At 54.4% G+C, this 17,474-nt stretch overlaps 1 protein-coding gene across 1 annotated transcript; it reads left to right on the plus strand.

The window, feature by feature from the left end:
• Positions 1–1,298: 1,298 nt before the first annotated feature.
• Positions 1,299–14,257, plus strand: SLC22A11 (solute carrier family 22 member 11). Its single transcript, XM_016220235.2, is given in 10 exon segments — positions 1,299–1,694; positions 2,695–2,798; positions 3,988–4,142; positions 4,249–4,417; positions 6,361–6,484; positions 8,188–8,303; positions 10,541–10,755; positions 11,744–11,852; positions 12,799–13,002; positions 14,194–14,257. Coding segments are annotated over 10 exon segments (1,656 nt in total).
• The last annotated feature ends 3,217 nt before the right edge of the window (positions 14,258–17,474 follow it).

Raw genomic sequence — 17,474 nt, forward strand, 5'->3', positions numbered from 1 at the left:
AACTGACTCAGCCCATTCCCTCTCACATCTTGGAAGGCGACTTCAGCTCCTGGGCTGGTCCTCACTCTGACCCAGATCCTGACTTCCCGCCTTACGCTGAGGTTTGGCCCATGACAGGCTAGAGACCACGCAGCAGCCAGCCAGGGGCATTGGAGAGAGCTCACACTTTAGAATCTGGTTTGAATCGTGACTCCACTGTGTGACCTTGGGCCAGCTGTGGGCCCTCTCTGAGCCCGTTTCCTTGTCTGGGGGAATCAGCACCACCTTTCTCCTGGGATGCAATGAGGAGTGAATGAGAGGTGTGGATAGTGTGGTCAGCACAGAGCAGAGCGCACAGCAGCCCAGGTGAGGAGGCTGGCTTCCCCCCTCCGCACACCAAATAGGTTGGCCTGAGACAGGGGGTCAAGGAGGCGTGGCTTTATTCATTCCCCCAATCTGCTCCCTGCCCAGCTCCAGGGCCCACAGAGGGGCTTCTAAGGGACGCCAGGAAATTGTAGCCATGGTTTCCACCCTGGGGGAGCTTACAATCTAATTAAAGCAACCTGGAACCTCAAAATAGAAGCTTCCCAAAATAGTTCAGTCTGCGAGCTGGTCTCCCAGTGCTGCCTGGCAGGAGGTGCCAGGTAAGGAGAGATTGTGCACAGGCCTGGGTCCCCCTCCAGCTCGCAGGCACCCCCATTCCCATCCCTGCCGCCTCAAAGCCCAGCTAGGAGGGCCCTGCTCATCCCTACCTCTGCGCTTTAGCAAGACGGACTGAAATTGCCCAGCATGGGGGAAGGTTAGGCCAACAGTTGCCTGATTTAAAGAGCCACATGTGGAGGGTTCTGAAAGTTTGAGATTTAGGAATAGCTGAGCCACCCAGCGGGGAGCTGCTGAGGATGTTCCCCAGCGGAACCTGCCTTTCTCACCCAGGAGCTCACGTGGAGATTAAACTTTAACCGAGGCAGCAGCCCAGTTCATGTTTCCTCCACTGCTGTAACTCAGTAACATCGCATCTTATTATTTTTTAAAAATCTACTTGACCTTTCACTCAGTGTTGGAGAGCCAAAGTGCTTCGGACACCACGGGCAGCCTGGATGCAGTGAGCTTTGTCCCCCAATGTCCCCTCTCCAGAGCGGTGGGGCATCCATGCAGCCACTCCTGGAAACAGGGTAAGGAGGGGCCTCTTTGAAGCATCGGGGCCATCCCAGGACTGACTTGACTGGTTGCTGGACAGGCGCCCAAGCCCACTGGGCCGTGCTCGAGGGCAGAAGAATCCCCCCTGCCCAGACCTGCTGTGGGTGCCTGAAGCTCTGGCCATGGCATTCACGGAACTCCTGGAGCGAGCTGGGGGCGTGGGCCTCTTCCAGACCCTGCAGGTGCTCACTCTCCTCCTCGCCTCTGTCTTCTTACCCCCCCAAATACTGCTGGACAACTTCTCAGCTGCCACCCCGGGCCACCGCTGCTGGGCCCACATGCTGGACAATGGCTCTTTAATGGCCCCCTTAAACCTCACACCCAAGGCCCTCATGGTCATCTCCATCCCACTGGGCCCCAACCATAAGCCCCATCAGTGTCGCCGCTTCCGCCAACCACAGTGGCATCTCCTGGAGCCCAACGCCACGGCCACCAACTGGAGTGAGGCTGCCACGGAGCTGTGTGTGGATGGCTGGGTGTATGACCGCAGTGCCTTCGCCTCCACCATCGTGGCAGAGGTAAGGGCCCCCCACCCCCACCCCTTTGCTTTCTTCTTTCCCGCCTTCCAGCGGCGGGGGTGGGGTGGTGTCATATCACCTCCATCACCACAGTGAAATTATGTGCTACTCCCTCAGCTTGTGTCGCTGACTGCTCATGATGGCCCAGGTTCCAATGTGCGGCTAGGGTTCCAAGATGAACAGGGAGCCTTCCCGGGTCTCACATTCTGCCAGGGATTCCGAATCAGACAATGTTTAAAGGAGTAATAACAGCGTAGTGAACCTTCGCCTTTTGCCCTCTGAGAGGAAGGCACTGTTCCAAACACTTTCCCTGCAGTCACAGTCTCGCTGTGATCTCATGGGGCGGGTCTTAGTATTGTCCCCATTTAATAAAGGACAAAACAGAAGCACAGAGAGGCTCAGCAGCTTGTCCCAGGACACACAGCTAAAGCGCACTGGGACCCAATTCAGTCTAGGCGGTTGGGGGCCAGAACCCGGGTTTCTGTCACTCTCCTTCCTGCCTCCAGCGTCCTACGTGAGCACAAAGAAGAAAAGCAGGTCCTGCGCATGGGGGAGGGACAGGCCGCGGGGAAGGCTCTCCGAAGAGGGTACATTGGAGGTGAGGCCTGGACACAAGGGAAAGAGTCAGTCACAGGAAGGTGAGGGGCTCACCAGCAGCAGCAACAGTTAGAGCTGGAGCCTACAGTTTAGCCCCTCCCACCACTGCCTCCCCATCCCCTCGTCCCCTCGGAGTGGCCGCCACACTGTCAGCCACAAGGCCCTGCCACAGCTGTGGCATGCAGTTGGCTGTGAGCAGAGAGTGGAGGCCGACGGCCAGCACACCCCTTCCACCTGTCCGCTGGCCCCAGGGACCTGGGGTCCCAACGTGGGTACCTGAACCCGTAGGACCCAGGCTGAGTGGGTGCTCCCGGCTGGGAACTCCTGACCTGGGCCTCCCTCTGCCGCTCTGTCTCCTGAGACCACGTCCCCTGAGCTGGGCTCGCACTGCCTTCTCTTCCAGTGGGGCCTGGTGTGCGACAAGCAGGGCCTGAAGCCTTTGGGCCAGGCTGTCTTCATGGCAGGGAACCTGCTGGGGTCCTTGGCCTGGGGCCTCCTCTCCTGCTGGTGAGTGCTCCTCCCTCCCACCTGGCTCCTTCAGGGCAGAATGAGCGTGGGGGGTGGGGGGCAGAGGTACAGAAATGTCACGTGAGCGTCCATGTGTTCTAAGAGAGGGGGCTCCCTTGGTCCAGGGTCTGGCTATGGGTCCCAGGTTACCAGGGGGCAGCAATGTTCAAAACCCTGCAAGGTGAGAAAGCTCCCTGAACAGTTGCTCTCCATCCTTCAGCTATTGCATCAACCTTTATTGAGCACCTACTGCGTGCGAGATACTGCAGAGCCCCTGCCCTCAGGGAGCTAACAGTCTCCTGGGGAGAAAAAGGCCCCTCTTTTTGCCCCAGTCCAGCCCCTCCCACCAGGCTCCATCCTAGAAAACAGCCTCCGCCCCATGGCATACCCAAGAACCCTAGGAGCCAGCCCTGTTCTCCTTCCCTCACTCCCACATTCACAAACACCGCAGCCCACCCCCTCCTCCTGCACCTGTCCCCTCGCTCAGGCCTCCCAGGCCCCAGCCTCCAGCCATGCAGACAGGTGGGGAGCTGGCTGGCTGGCTTGTCCAGGGCCACGCGTGCTCAGCTTCCCGGCTACACTGTCCCCTCGCTCAGCGTCTTGATTTTCACAACAGCCCTACAAAGCATGTCATGGGGAATATAAGCATTTTACACGTGGGGAACTGCGGCCCAGAGACACTGAGTCATGTGTTCAAGGTCACCCAGGAGGGGCCGAGAGGGACTCAAACCCAGGCGTCTGCGGCCCAAGTCCATTCTTCTTTTTCTTTTTTAAAATAATTTTCACATTTCCTTTTTTTAAAAAATTGATTTTAGAGAGAGAGAAGAGAGAAGAGAGAGAGAGAAACATCGATTTGTTGCTCCACTTATTTATGCATCACTGGTTGATTCTTGCATGTGCCCTGACCTGCCATCGAACCTGCAACCTTGGCGTATCGGGATGATGCTCCAACCAGCTGAGCTGCCCGGCCAGGCCCCAAGGTCCGCCCCTGACCGTGAGGCTGTGCTGTCCGCTGAGAGCAAGCGGCTGCGGTTTTTATGACAAACGTGCTCTGCACGTGCCCCTGGCTCTGGGGAGGAGCTGCGGGCGCTGCCGCGGGCACAGTGCAGGCCCCAGCAGGCCCCGGCTTTACTCCTCTATCCGGTCCCTAAGGCCCCTCTCGGCTGCGCTGTGCTTGCTCCCCAAACAGGTTTGGGAGGAAGCCGATGCTGAGCTGGTGCTGCCTGCAGGTGGCCGTGGCCAACACCGGTGCCATCTTTGCCCCCAATTTCCTCGTCTATTGCGTCCTCCGTTTTGTTTGAGCTTTTGGATTGGCCGGCATCATCCTGACCTCAACGGCGCTCAGTGAGTCACTGGCTCGGCCCACTTGCTGCCATGGGGCGGTGGGGAAGATGGGACTCAAGGCCACCACGCGTGGCTCTCACCTGCATGCGTTCGCATCGCCTTTCAGTGGTGGAGTGGACCACGACCCGCAGGCGGGCTGTCACCATGACGATCCTGGGCTGTGCCTACTGCACAGGCCAGATGCTCCTGGGGGGTCTGGCCTTCGCCCTGCGGGACTGGCGCACCCTCCATCTGGCAGTGTCAACGCCCTTCTTTGCCATCTTCCTGATATCCTGGTAGGTACAATGCAGGGCCTTTTCCCTTGGGGAGGGCATCGCTGAGCAGGAGGGGGACCCAGGGTGGGAGGGTGCTCCTCAACCCCAGCACTCTGGCTGGCCACAGGTTCCAAAATGCTGAGGGTCATGGAAAGGATCGATGTGTACAGAACCCTTGCTGTGAGAGACAGTCTGGGCATTCAGAGTTCCAGGGTGGGCATTTTGGCCAGAGGTCTGAGGGTCCCATCCAGCCCACTGGCCTCCCTCACATTGGCACCAGCCCCTACCCACCCAGCCTCACTCGCATATCACTTGCGGAGCCTGTGGGCATCCATGTCAGTGAGGACTGGCATCAGGTATGGAAATATATCATCATCATCATTATTTTGGTGCAACAAAAATCCCTGGGGTCTGCAAATACCTTCCGGGGTGGGGAGGAAGAGATGCCAGGGGTCAAACACAAATTCAGGTACCTACAAGTTCTCTTGTGCCCATGAGTCAGTGTGGAGCTCACCTGGGCCCAGGTGAGTCTATTCTGGGGTGTAGAGAGTCCTAAGGGCTCATTTATCTCTTCTCAAATATTTACTGCACTCCTGCCCATGCCAGACATGGTTTTAGGCACTGGGGACACATGAGCAAATAAAGCCACTGACCATATGGAGTTTTGTTGTATAGACAGGATCTATAGCAAGAAGGGAGAGAGCCCCTAATTACACTAATTAGGCAGGCCACCCTGGTCACGCTGATGGACGCGTCCTGGCTGCTGGTGATAGCACCAGATGTGTACTAACACTTCTAATGAGGAAGATGATGTTATTACCAGCGTTTTCAGATGAGGGACACTGAGGCCCCAGAGAGGTTCAGTGACTTGCCCAAGGCCACACAGCTGGTGAGTGCCAGAGGCAGGATTTGAACCCAGGCAGGCTGACTCTTTTAACCACTGTCACTCTGGAAGTTTTTCTTAGCTCCTCTGCCAACAAGGCTGAAGTACTGTTGGCTGGGAAAATTGTCCCTTTCACCAGGGAGACCCTTCTCCCTGCCCACCTGCTCTGAGGCTGGGAAGAAGCAGACTCATTTATAAAACCATTCTTTTCTGGCTGGGGCTGTTTTAAATGTGTGGGTTTTATTTTGTTTTTTATTTATTATTATTATTATTTAAAATATATCTTTATTGATTTCAGAGAGAGGAAAGGAGAGGGAGAGAGAGAGAGAGAAACATCAATGATGAGAGAGTCATTGATCGAGCCCGCAACCCGGGCATGTGCCCTGACTGGGAATCGAACCCCGATCGCCTGGATCCTAGGTCGACGCTCAACCACTGAGACACGCCCGGCCAAGCTTATTTTGTTTTTTAAATTCAGCATGATGTGCCCTGGCTGGTTTGGCTCAGTGGTTAGAGAGTCAGCCCGAGGACTGAAGGGTACTGGGTTTGATTCCATGTACCTTGGTTACAGGCTCAATCCCTGGCCCTGGTCGGGGCGTGTGCAGGAGGCAACCAATCAGTGTCTCCCTCACATGGATGTTTCTCTCTCTCCCTTCTGCTCTCTCTGAAAAGCAATGGAAAAAAAAAATCCTCAGGTGGGGATTAAAAAAAGAAATTCAGCATGATGTAAGCTTTCTGCCATAGAAATAACCCCAGGGAAAAAAAAGAAATGGCCCCAGAATCACCCCATGCCCAGGCAGCCTGTGTGCTGGCTATTTGCAGTGCTCAGATGGGCAGGATCCTGGCAGCCAGGAAGCCAGATGGGGTGCCCTGGGGGAAAGAGGTGGTCTGGCATTGGGACTCATCTGAAACCATCAGGGACGTGTCTCCCAGCCTGGCATTAGCAGTGCAGAGGGCGATGTGGCTGCCTTCTGCTCATTCCCATGGTAGTAGGAGGGTCTGCTGCCCACTGGACCTGGGGGGAGTGCCCAGCAGGCATGAAGAAAGCAAAGACCCAGCCAAGTACCTGCTTCTTTAACAGGTGGCTGCCAGAATCTGCACGATGGCTAATTATTACCGGCAAAGCAGACCAAGCACTTCAGGAACTCAGAAAGGTGGCCAGGATAAACGGCCACAGGGAGGCCAAAAAGACACTGACCATGGAGGTGAGATGCTGCTGTTTGTGACCCAGAGTGTGGGACATGTCTGGGAAAGGACACCCACCGATGTATTATCACCAACTTCACCACTGCCCAGTCTACCACCACTACTATTGCCACCACCATCACCACCATCACCACCATCACCACCATCACCATCATCACCACCATCATCATCACCACCATCACCACATCACCATCATCACCACCATCACCACCATCATCACCACCATCACCACCACCATCACCACCACCATCACCATCACCACCACCATCACCACCATCATCACCATCATCACCACCATCACCATCACCATCATCACCATCATCACCATCATCACCATCATCACCATCATCACCATCACCACCATTATCACCATCATCACCACCATCACCATCACCACCATTACCACATCACCATCATCACCACCATCACCACCATCATCACCATCACCACCATCACCACCATCATCACCATCATCACCATCATCACCATCACCACCACCACCACCATCATCACCATCACCACCATCACCACCATCATCACCATCATCACCACCATCACCACCATCACCACCATCACCATCACCACCATCACCACCATCACCATCATCACCGTCATCACCACCATCATCATCACCATCACCACCACCACCACTGCCACCATCATCCCCATCCCCATCGCCGCCATTGTTACCTCCATCATCACCACCGCTACCACCTCCACTACACCCACCATCACCACCACCGTCATCCACAAACACAACCACCATCAATCACTGCCAACAATAATAACAACACCACGAATATCAACAGCATCATCAACAGCACTGCAACTATCCGCACTCCCACCATCCCCTTCTCCATCCCCATCGTCTCCTCTACCAGTAGCCACGGCTATGGACTTCACCTTCATCACCACTAGCAGCACCAGTATCATTACTAACATCCGCACGAGCATCTCTACAAAACACCACCAACACCATCGCCACTACGATCACCATCGCCTTCACCACCATCATTACCTTACTATCACCATCACCACCACCAGTAACAGTGCAACCGTCGCCAACAACATGCTCACATCACCGCCTTATTATTTACCGTGTTAATACACATATATTGCACTCACCCCATGGGGCTTCTCGGTGTATTTGGGAAACAGGATGTTGCTATTTGAAAGTAGCCATTTCAAGGAAGTAGGTGTGGGAGATATGCGGCCAGACATTAGAGGAGGCAAAGTGTCCTGCGGTGGGAAAATCAGGGAAGGCTTCCAGGAGGAGGCAAGCTAGAGCTGACCTGGACTGAACTGAGTACAGGGCAGGCAGGGCCCAGAGGTGCAGGAAGAGACTAGACAGGCACTTGGGGCACAGTGAGGAGCCAGTGTGGCTGGAGCGGGCATGCCCTGATGCCAGCCCTGATGACTGAGGGCTGGTGAGGCTTTGTGTAGTAGCTGCCAAGAGCATCCTGTAGCCCCAGCCCAGAGGGCAGAGCTGGGACACACGGCTCTCGGGTAGGGGGGCCACGTCTGCAGAAGAAGCTCAGCCAAGAGGCAGAGAAAGCCCTTTCTGTCCCCATCCCGCCCGCTCCCCTCGGGCTCTCATTTCTGGTCGTCAAGGCCAGGCTCCCCATCACTCCGGACACGGTTCCCGGGCTCGGGCTGGGGCAAGGCCGCTGCCCTGAACTCACTATGCTCTGCTCTCCCGGAGGCACTGATGTCCAGCGTGGAGGAGGAGGCGGCCTCTGCGGAGGCGCGCAGGTCACTGCTGGCCCTGTTCCAGGTGCCCACGCTCCGCCGGAGAAGCTGCTGCCTGATGGTGGTGAAGTACGCCCCCTCCCCCCTCCGGGACAGAGCCACAGAGAGCGCACCCGCCCGCCCGCCGCTTGGGGTGCTTTCTGGCTGGGAGGGGCAGCTCCGCAGGAGGTAGCGGTCCTGGCGGGCAGGAGAGAGCAGCGTGTAGCTGTGGTCTGGAGGCCGGCTCCGCAGGAGGTCAGCTGGACGGGCGGCCAGGGCCAGGCCGAGAGCGCAGGGCAGAGGGAGGGCCCAGGCCCAGTGGTGGCTGGAATGGACCCCTGCTTGTCAGCACTGTCATCCCAACAGCTCACTCCTAGAGGGCTGCGTGCCTGGGGCCACCTACTGACCCCTCTGAGCAACCCTGTGAGACCAGTTCATTCACACCCCCACTTACCGATGGGGACAGTGGGGTCCAGAGAGGCAAGTAACTGCCCAAGATGACATCAGGCATTTGAACCGAGACTGAGCTATCTCCTCTCTCAGACGTCACCTTGCAGGCCCTACATGGAGCATGGAATCCTCTCCCCACCCCAGGAGGCCCTGTCTCGGTGCCCAAGGGCACCTGGGACCAGACGAAGAAAAGAAAAGTCCCTTTAATAAAACCAATGAGGCCTTGGCCCATTTGGCTCAGTGGTTAGCGGCCCGTTTGGCCCTCGGACTGAAGGGTCCTGGGTTTGATTCCAGCCAAGGGCATGTACTTGGTTGCAGGCTCCGCCTGGTTCTGGTCAGGGCACGTGTGGGAGGAACCAGTTGGTGTCTCTCTCACATCTATGTCTCTCTCTCTCTCCCCCTTCCACTCTTTCTGAAAAGCAGTGGAAAAAAAGCTTCAGGTGAGGATTTAAAAAAACACAGGAAAAAACCAATGCAGTTAAAGTGACTTCTAGGAGCATATTGAAAAGTGAGGGGCTTATCCTGAAATAAAACTGAAGATGATGAAAACGTTTATTTTACGCTATATTTAACCACACATGGGTTATAATGGCAAACACTTGCTGCATCTTAGAACAGAGCATGGATCAACTGCTTTTTTCTGGTTTAAATTTCTTTCTGACAAATTAGGAGCGGCCCCCCTGCCAGAAGTCCAGGGTCATTCTTTCAACTGCCTCCCAGCCTCCCCCAGGGGCCCCTCTGCATCCTTCCTTATTCAAGTCACAGGCTGGAAAGCAGCTCTCCCTGCTTTTCCTGTCTTTGGCTGTTAACAGGGAGGCGGGAGGTTCTGGGCTGAGGCTCTAGACCCTCGTGTCAGCCACAGCGCGCGCGAGCCCCCGCGTCACCCTCACAAACTCAGGCAATGCTGCCACAGCGGCCGGAATTGCACCCGTACCTGCAGCTGTGGCGGCGGAGTCCGTGGGCACAGCCTTCAGGTGACACAGCAGGGAGGGCTGGGGTGAGTGTCCAGGTGAAACAGGACAGATGTGAAAAGTGGCCAAGAGTAAGTTCACATCGTGGATCCAAATTCAATCTCCAAACTGGGGAATTCAGCGCCTGTATGTTCAGAGCCCGTGGCAGGGGCCCTTCCCCCCCCCACCCCAAGCAGACTGAGGTTAGTTAGCCAGCAGGGATCAACTGGGGGAGGAGAAGGAGTGGGCAGGGGACAAGCCCTGGGACATGTTCACAGCAAGGCTCCAGCCCACCCCTGGGAGCAGGGAGCTGGGAGCAGGGAGCTGGGAGCTGGGAACTGGGAGCTGGGAGCTGGGAGGCCCTTCTGAGCTGTCCCTCTGTCCGTGTAGACCTGTCATGGATGCTCTCCCCAGCTGAGGGGCGGCACCCCCAAATAGACTTCCATCCTGAAGGTGGGCCCAGCCCCGCCTCCCCCACAGACTTCAATCTCTCCTGAATTCCATCTTTGAAGACAGAAATGGGCTACCAGAGGAGTGGAGACCTCTCTGGTTAATAGAGCTGGAGCCAAGTCCTGGTTCCAGAAACAGCCAGAGGATGCTGGAGCCAGAGGAGGGAGCAGCTCAGAGTGACCCCAGAGTCCCCGTCCACCTGGGCCGGTCAAGCTTCCCATCTGATTGTGGTCAGGAGCCCAACGAGGCCCCTACCCCCAGGCCAGCCTGGAGTGGATAAGGCCACCTCCCTCCCCACCCTTTCCTCAGACAGCCTGACCCTGCAGAGACAAGTCCTGCATTTGACAGGGTTCTTGGGCTCTCATGGTGACAAGCTCACGATGGGCTGCACCCTCCCAGGCCAGTCGGGTGTCAGGCGCTGGTGCAGGGGGCCTCTCTCTGCAGGGCGGGGACCCGACCTCTGGCTTTGCCCTGCAGCTTCTCCCACATGATCTCCTACTACGGACTGGTCTTGGACCTGCAGAACCTGGGGAGTGACATCTTCCTCCTCCAGGTCCTCTTCGGAGCCGTGGACTTCCTGGGCCGGGCCACCAACAACTGCTTGCTCAGGTTCTTTGGCCGCCGCGTGGTCCTGGCCAGCTCCCAGACCATAGGTGGCCTCTCCATCCTGGCCAACATGCTGGTCCCACGAGGTGAGCCCGGGCAGGGGCAGAGCGGAGCCGCTGACCACCTGGGTCCTTGCTTCCCTGCCCCCCACACCGCACTCCACCCACTCCCGACCCGGCCCCAAGGCTGGTGGGTCCCTCATCCCAGCTCTGCCCAGGTCCATCACCCTTACAGCCTTTGCGGCACCATCTCAGGAACCCAATCCCCGAGTGGCCCTGCCCATTTTCCTAAGGAAGTTGAGGTTCAGAGCGGTGAAGTCACGAACCCAAGATCACTCAGCTGGCGAGAGCCAGAGCCAGGGCCCGGGCCAGAGTTCAGGGCCGGAGGCTGGAGCCTGCAGCAGGAGATGGGCCGGGGAGCTGGGACGGGCCTTGGGCTGCTGGAAGGCAGGCAGGGCAGGCACAGAGCCAAATGTGTGTGGCATTTTCCTCTCAAAAGCTGTGCAGAGCTTTTGAGGGCCTGTCTTCCTCTTGTTTCTGAATGAGGCTGCAACACCCTGGAAAGCCTCTCCAGGTCCCTTTTGTTGCTCAAGGAGGGAGGTTGGGGGAGGGGCAGGGATGCTGGAGTGTGCCCTGGGCCTCGGCTTCCTGGCAAGGATCCTGCTATTCACCCGTGGTTCCTTGAGAACCTCAGGGACCCCACAGGTAGGCTGGGGGACAGTGAGAAGGATCCTGGGTACCTGGGCACCCCGGGGCTGCTGCTGCAGGCCTGGGACCCCCGCACGGCCACACCGTAGGAAGCAGGCCTCCGGTGCTACCAGCAGTTGCCCAGCCGTGCTCACCATCCCAGACCTGGCTGGGGTCTTGCCTTGCACCCCCACCCCCCAACCTGCCATGATGTCAGCCTCCCCTGAATCCCTGCCTGCCCCTGGGCGACCTGGCCTTGCCGGGACCTGCTTTCAGCCCAGAGAAGCCTGTGTTAGGGTCTGCCCAAGAGGGTGCCCAGCCAACCTCCGCTGCAGGCTGGCTGGGCACCCTCTTGGGCAGACCCGGTCTCATCCTCTCCTCTGCCCAGACCTGCGGGCCCTGCGCGTCACCTTCGCCGTCCTGGGAAAGGGGTGCTTTGGCGTGTGCTTGACCTGCTTCTCCGTCTACAAGTCTGAAGTCTTCCCAACCTCACTACGGTAGGCTGCACCAGACCAGGGGGTGGGCGACAAAGGGACACCCTGGGAGGGTCCAAGGGTGCACAGCAGAGGGCACCCAGCTGCCAACATGGAGCTGAGGACACGGCCCAGCTTCCTTCCCCTGGAGGCCATCCTCAGCCCTGGCCTCCCAGAGCAGCTTCTCCCGAGAGCCCTGACTGGGAGGCAGCCGCACAGGAGGCCCCAGTGGGCCTCTAGGCCTGTGATTGGGAACCGCCCTGAGCCACAGAGCCGTCTGTTCAGGTAGAATCTCCTAGGAACCCTGGTAAGGAGACCAAGAGCTGCCCTGGTATAGTAGGGACCCCTACTTGCCCCTCACTGCCCCTCCCAGACTCACCTCTTCAGAAACCAAGGGCTCCATGGGACACAGATGGAAAATCAGTGGTCTCACGCGAGACCACCCCCACATCGAGCAATTGGGTAAACTGAGGCTTAAGGACTCAGTATCAAAGGACTTCCTGAATGGACGGGCAAGAGTGGACCTCAGTTCCCCCGACTCCTAGCCCAGTGCTTTCCCTCACTCATGGCGCCCACTTCCTCACTTGTCCATCCTTTCATTCATTTATTTGATGCGCATTTATTGATTTTGTTGATATTATATAGAAAGCTCAATCTGACAACTCAGTGGCCTAGCAGGAGCCCTGAGGCAAGCGTCCAAATTACTTAAGACCAGAGTGGAGTGGGCCCTGGAGTTCCCAGGAAGGACACTGGAGGTTCCCAGGAAGCAGAGACCCCCTCTGGATGGAAAAATCTAGGTGGGCTCCATGGAGGAGGCGACATTAGAGGACACCTTGAGGAGGGCAATTCCTTTAGCCCAGTTTTTTCTCCCCTGGCATCTCCTGGCCCAGCCAAATGCCCCCCTTTGGTAAAGCTCCCCCCCTAAAGTGCCAGCTATGACAAGGGTTTGGGCCACGTCCTCTGCTCACAGGGTGATGGCAGATGGCTTCCTGCAGTCAGTAGGTCGGCTGGGGGCTGTGATGGGCCCCCTGATCATGATGACCCGCCAGGCCCTGCCCCTGCTGCCCCCTGTCTCCTGTGGTGTCATCCTTGTCGCCTCCAGCCTTGTCCTGCCCTTCCTCCCGGAGACGCGGGGACTTCCACTACCTGACACCATCCAGGACCTGGAGAACCAGTGAGTGACTCCTGGCCACCTGGGAGTGGGACTGGGCTTCATCTCGCACCAGGACCTTGCTGGGTGAGGCTGCAGAGATAGCAGCCCACGGGTCAGGGAGCCGACCTGGGTAGAGAGGTCAGGACCTGGGCTGGGCTTGTCATCTGGATGACACTAGCAGCTAGTTTGCTGAGTGACACCACATTCAGGGCAGCAGCACAGAAGGGGGTGAGGCTTGTGCTTCTGAAACTGTTTAATCTTGACAACGACCCTGCTAGGGAGAGGTGGTTGCTCGCTACACTTAAGAGAACCTCAGAGAGATGAAGCGGCTTTTCCCAGGTCCCACAGGTAGAAGGCGACTGTACCTGGGGCAGGAAAACACTGTGGCTACGAGCCGGCTCTGCAGCCAGACTGCCTGGAACTGGACCCTACCCGCGCGTGTCACTTACCTCTTATCAAGACTGACTCCTGCAGAGAAGGCCAGGCCTCAGACCCACAGGCGATGCGTGGGTTCTCCCGGACGTCCAGGAACAAACCACGCTAGTCTCACGTGTGTTCTTGGAGAGAAGAGAAATGAGGGAACACTCCTCACCTTTATTTTATAGTCAGAGTCACCTTCACGTGTCCGCTTCCTCATTTGTAAAATGAGCATCAAAAAAAGAAAAAGCAACGTAGCTCAGTTTTGTTTGGGGATTTGAATGAGTGATTAGTAAAAGCCCCGAGGACAGTGCCAGGCCGCAGCGCACACTCCATCAGCGTAGCTGTGGTGTCGGGGCCGAGGGTGCTTACGGGAGCCTGGGGCTGAGCCAGGACCCGGGCGTGATAACAGTAACAAGAGCAGCTGGTGCTTAGTGGGCCTTTGTGGTTTTAATACAGCATCTTACTTAACCCAAGTGATAACCCGACAAGATGCTGTCATGTGCAACTTCACTGCCCAGGCAGTGGAGACACAGAGAGGTTAAGTAACCTGCCTAAGGGTGCCCAGCTGAGAAGCAGGGATGCTGGGGTTTCATTTGCTCCTTCACTTAGTTCTTTTCTGCTGCGCGCTGACTGTGCCTCAGGCCATGGCCTATGCTTTGGGCATGCAGTCGCCAATGAAACCCTAATCTCAGGGTTTGCACCCCTATAACACTCAATTCCCAGGTCTGTCCTCCACGCCCCAAAGGTGGGCCATTTCCCGCACGTCACTGCTCTTTCTGTTGACTGTTCCAGGAGATCGGCAGCAGCCAAGGACAACCGGCAAGAGGTGGTCATCACAGAAAGCTCCTGGTTCTAGAAATTCTGCCTGTGTGGAGCCCCTTTGGCAGAAGATCCATATGGAAGGAATTGCCTCATCTCCAACCAGAGGGTGGAAGCCACGTGGGCAACCTTGAGGGTTGGGTGTGGCTGGGGCCAGGCAGCCGTGGCTGAGTGGGCAGTGTGGCCATCTGCTGCTCTCCATGCCCAAGTCAGACTCTCCACCTGCCCCAGCCCCAGAGGAGCCCGCCAGGCAGGCTGCCCTCGTGTCACTCCCCCACTTCACGGAACCTGCTGTGCAGGTTTCTCACCCCCTCTCCCCAGCTTCTAGATTGGGTCATAAGGACACCGGCAGGGACCAGACAGACCTGGGTTCTAATCTCTCCCCACCACTTACATGGTCCTCATCTGTAAAATGGGTGGGCCACAGGGCTGATGGATCTCAGTACAGACCAGACTCCAACAAGTAGAGCTGCTAACAGCGGCCAGATACGTGTGTACAGATCATATCCTGTCCCAAGGCACCCACTAAGGAGGCATGTGGTGGCTGAAATCCAGCCCAGGCTACACTGGCCCAGCCCCTAGCCCTAACAGGGGCTGCGTTCACTCTGAGTAAGGGATCGTTTTCAGGGCCTCCTATTGACCCTGTTGGCGAGGGAGTGCTTCCTGCCCTGTGGTTATGGGGATGGCCGAACACAGGACACTTGAGATGGACCACAGATCATCAGTCACATGCACCCACGGCCGCACACCAGCTAGGGTCCTGTGGGGGTGCGCTCAGGAACAGTGAGCCACCTGGAGCTCCGGAGGAGGCTTTATAGTATCCAGTGGGTGGGTGCCCTCTGGTTCCGAAGGATGTGATGGGCTTGTTTGAATGATTTCACAGGAAACTAGACACACCTCTCAGGGATAATAGGACCCGTGCCTGGTCCCCTGGATAAGACATGTCATTTGGCCAAGGGACCTTGCTCACAGGAGCAGAATGGAGAGGCCACTCAAGACACTCCTGGTTACCCCAGGTGTCAAAAAGCACATTTTGGGCCTCAGTTTTAGCCTTTACCCCACAGGGGCACCTTTTTGCTATTTGTCTATCTCAAGGGGTCACTCTTTTCTAATTCATGCAAAGACCCTCCCTGTGCCAGCAGCAACCCAAGCTGTTGAAACTATAGGATCATTGAGGCTGGCCACCTATTTAGAGGTGAAGAAACTAAAGCCCAGAGAGATGGAGTGACATGCTCAGAGTCACACAGTGAACCCCAGCCTGACTCCCAGTCCAGGGCTCCTTCCAACTCCTTGCCCTCATCTACACCCTGTGCCCTTTTATCTGTAGCCCTGTCCCAAAGTTATATGCCTCCCTGGAGATCCAGACTCTTTGGAAAACTCTCCACTGTCCTTGGACAACTCGGAAACCTCAAGTCCCAGGTTCCCATTCCAGGCATCCTAATTCCCCTCTCTCACATCTGAGGCACACAAGACCAACCAAACACAATCCAAATCAAACCCCCTGTCTGCTTAAAACCCTCTGGTGTCTTCTGATCAAGATCATACTTCTTCCACCAACAGGCCCCTGTGGTCCCTGGCCTTCCTTCACATGCAATAAATTTAAAATGACTCAAAGTATGTTCTTGGATCATCATGGAATTAAATTAAAAATCAGTAACAGAGATATATCTAAAAAACTTCAAGCTAAATAACACTTCTAAATGACTCATAGGTCAAAGAAGAAATCACAAAGGAAATTAGAAAATATTTTGAACTAAATTTAAAATTTTTTAATGACATATTGAAATTTGTAGGATGAAGTTAAAGTAGTGATTAGAGTAGCATTTATATCATTAAATGCCTACATTATAAAGGAAGAAAGTCTCAAGTCAAATACATCGGCTTAAGAAATTAGCAAAAAAAAAAAAGAGAGAGAGCTAATTAAACCTAAAGTAAGCAGGAGGCAGGAAATAATAAACAGCAGAAATCTAAGAAATAGAAAATGATTTTTTAAAAAAAAATCAGTGAAACTTGAAGCTGGTTCTTTGAGAAGATCAACAAAATTTATAAACCTCTAGAAATACTGATCAGGAAAAAAAGAGAAAAGACACACATTACCAATATCAGGAACGAAAAAGGAAGCATCACTACAAATCCTACAGACATTAAAATGATAAGGGAATATTATTACTAATATTTTACCAATAAATTAACATGTTTCTTGAAGGATACAAACTACCAAAGCTCACTCAAGAAAAAACAGATAACATTGTTAGCCCTGTATCTATTAAAGAAATTGAATTTATGATTTAAAACCTTCCCACAGAGAAAACTCCAGACCTCACTGGTTAATGGTTTCACTGGTTAATTCTGACAAACACTTAAGCAAGAAATAATACCAATTCTATACAAAAGCCTCCATAAAACTGAAAAAGAGATAACACTTCCCAACTCATTCTATGAGGCCAGCATTACTCTGATACCAAAATCAGAAAAAAAAAGACATTATAAGAAAAGAACACTGTAAGTCAATATCTCTTACAAACATAGACACAAAAATTCTTAACAAACATTTAGAAAATTGAATCCAACATTTAGAAAATTGAATCCAAGAAAGGTCAACACATCATGACCAAGTGGAGTTTGTCACAGGAATGCAAAGTGGGACCATGTGATCATCTCAATAGAAAGAGCATTTCACAAAATTCAGTGTTTATTCCTGGTAAATGACATTCGACAAACTAGGAATACAAGGGAATTTGCTCAACCTGATAAAGGGCATCTATGGAAAACCTAGAGGTAACATCGCACTTAATGGTGGAAGAGTGGATGCTCTCCTGTTAAGATTAGAAATGAGTCTAAGATGTCCACCTTTATCACTTCTATTCAACATTGGTCCTAGTCAGTGCAATAAGGCAAGAAAAAATAAATAAAAGGCATACAGATTAGAAAGGAAGACAAAACTGTCTTTATTTGCAAATGATGTAATTGTAGAAAATCCTTAAAAATCTACTAAAAGTTTACTAGAAATAATAAAGGAGTTTAGTAGGGTTGCAGGCTACAAGGTAAATATACAAAAATCTATTGTATTTCTGTATGCTAGTAACAATCAGAAACTGAGCAATCAGATAATACCACTTAACAACAGCACAGGAAAATGTGATACTTAGGGATAAATTCAACAGGCAAGATCTACACATACATTGAAAATTATAAAACATTGCTGAGAGAAATTAAAGAAGGCCTAAATAAATGGAGAGACATACCATATTCAT

Source organism: Miniopterus natalensis, chromosome 11, assembly GCF_054644295.1.
Source record: "Miniopterus natalensis isolate mMinNat1 chromosome 11, mMinNat1.hap1, whole genome shotgun sequence".
Classification (NCBI taxonomy): Eukaryota; Metazoa; Chordata; class Mammalia; order Chiroptera; family Miniopteridae; genus Miniopterus; species Miniopterus natalensis.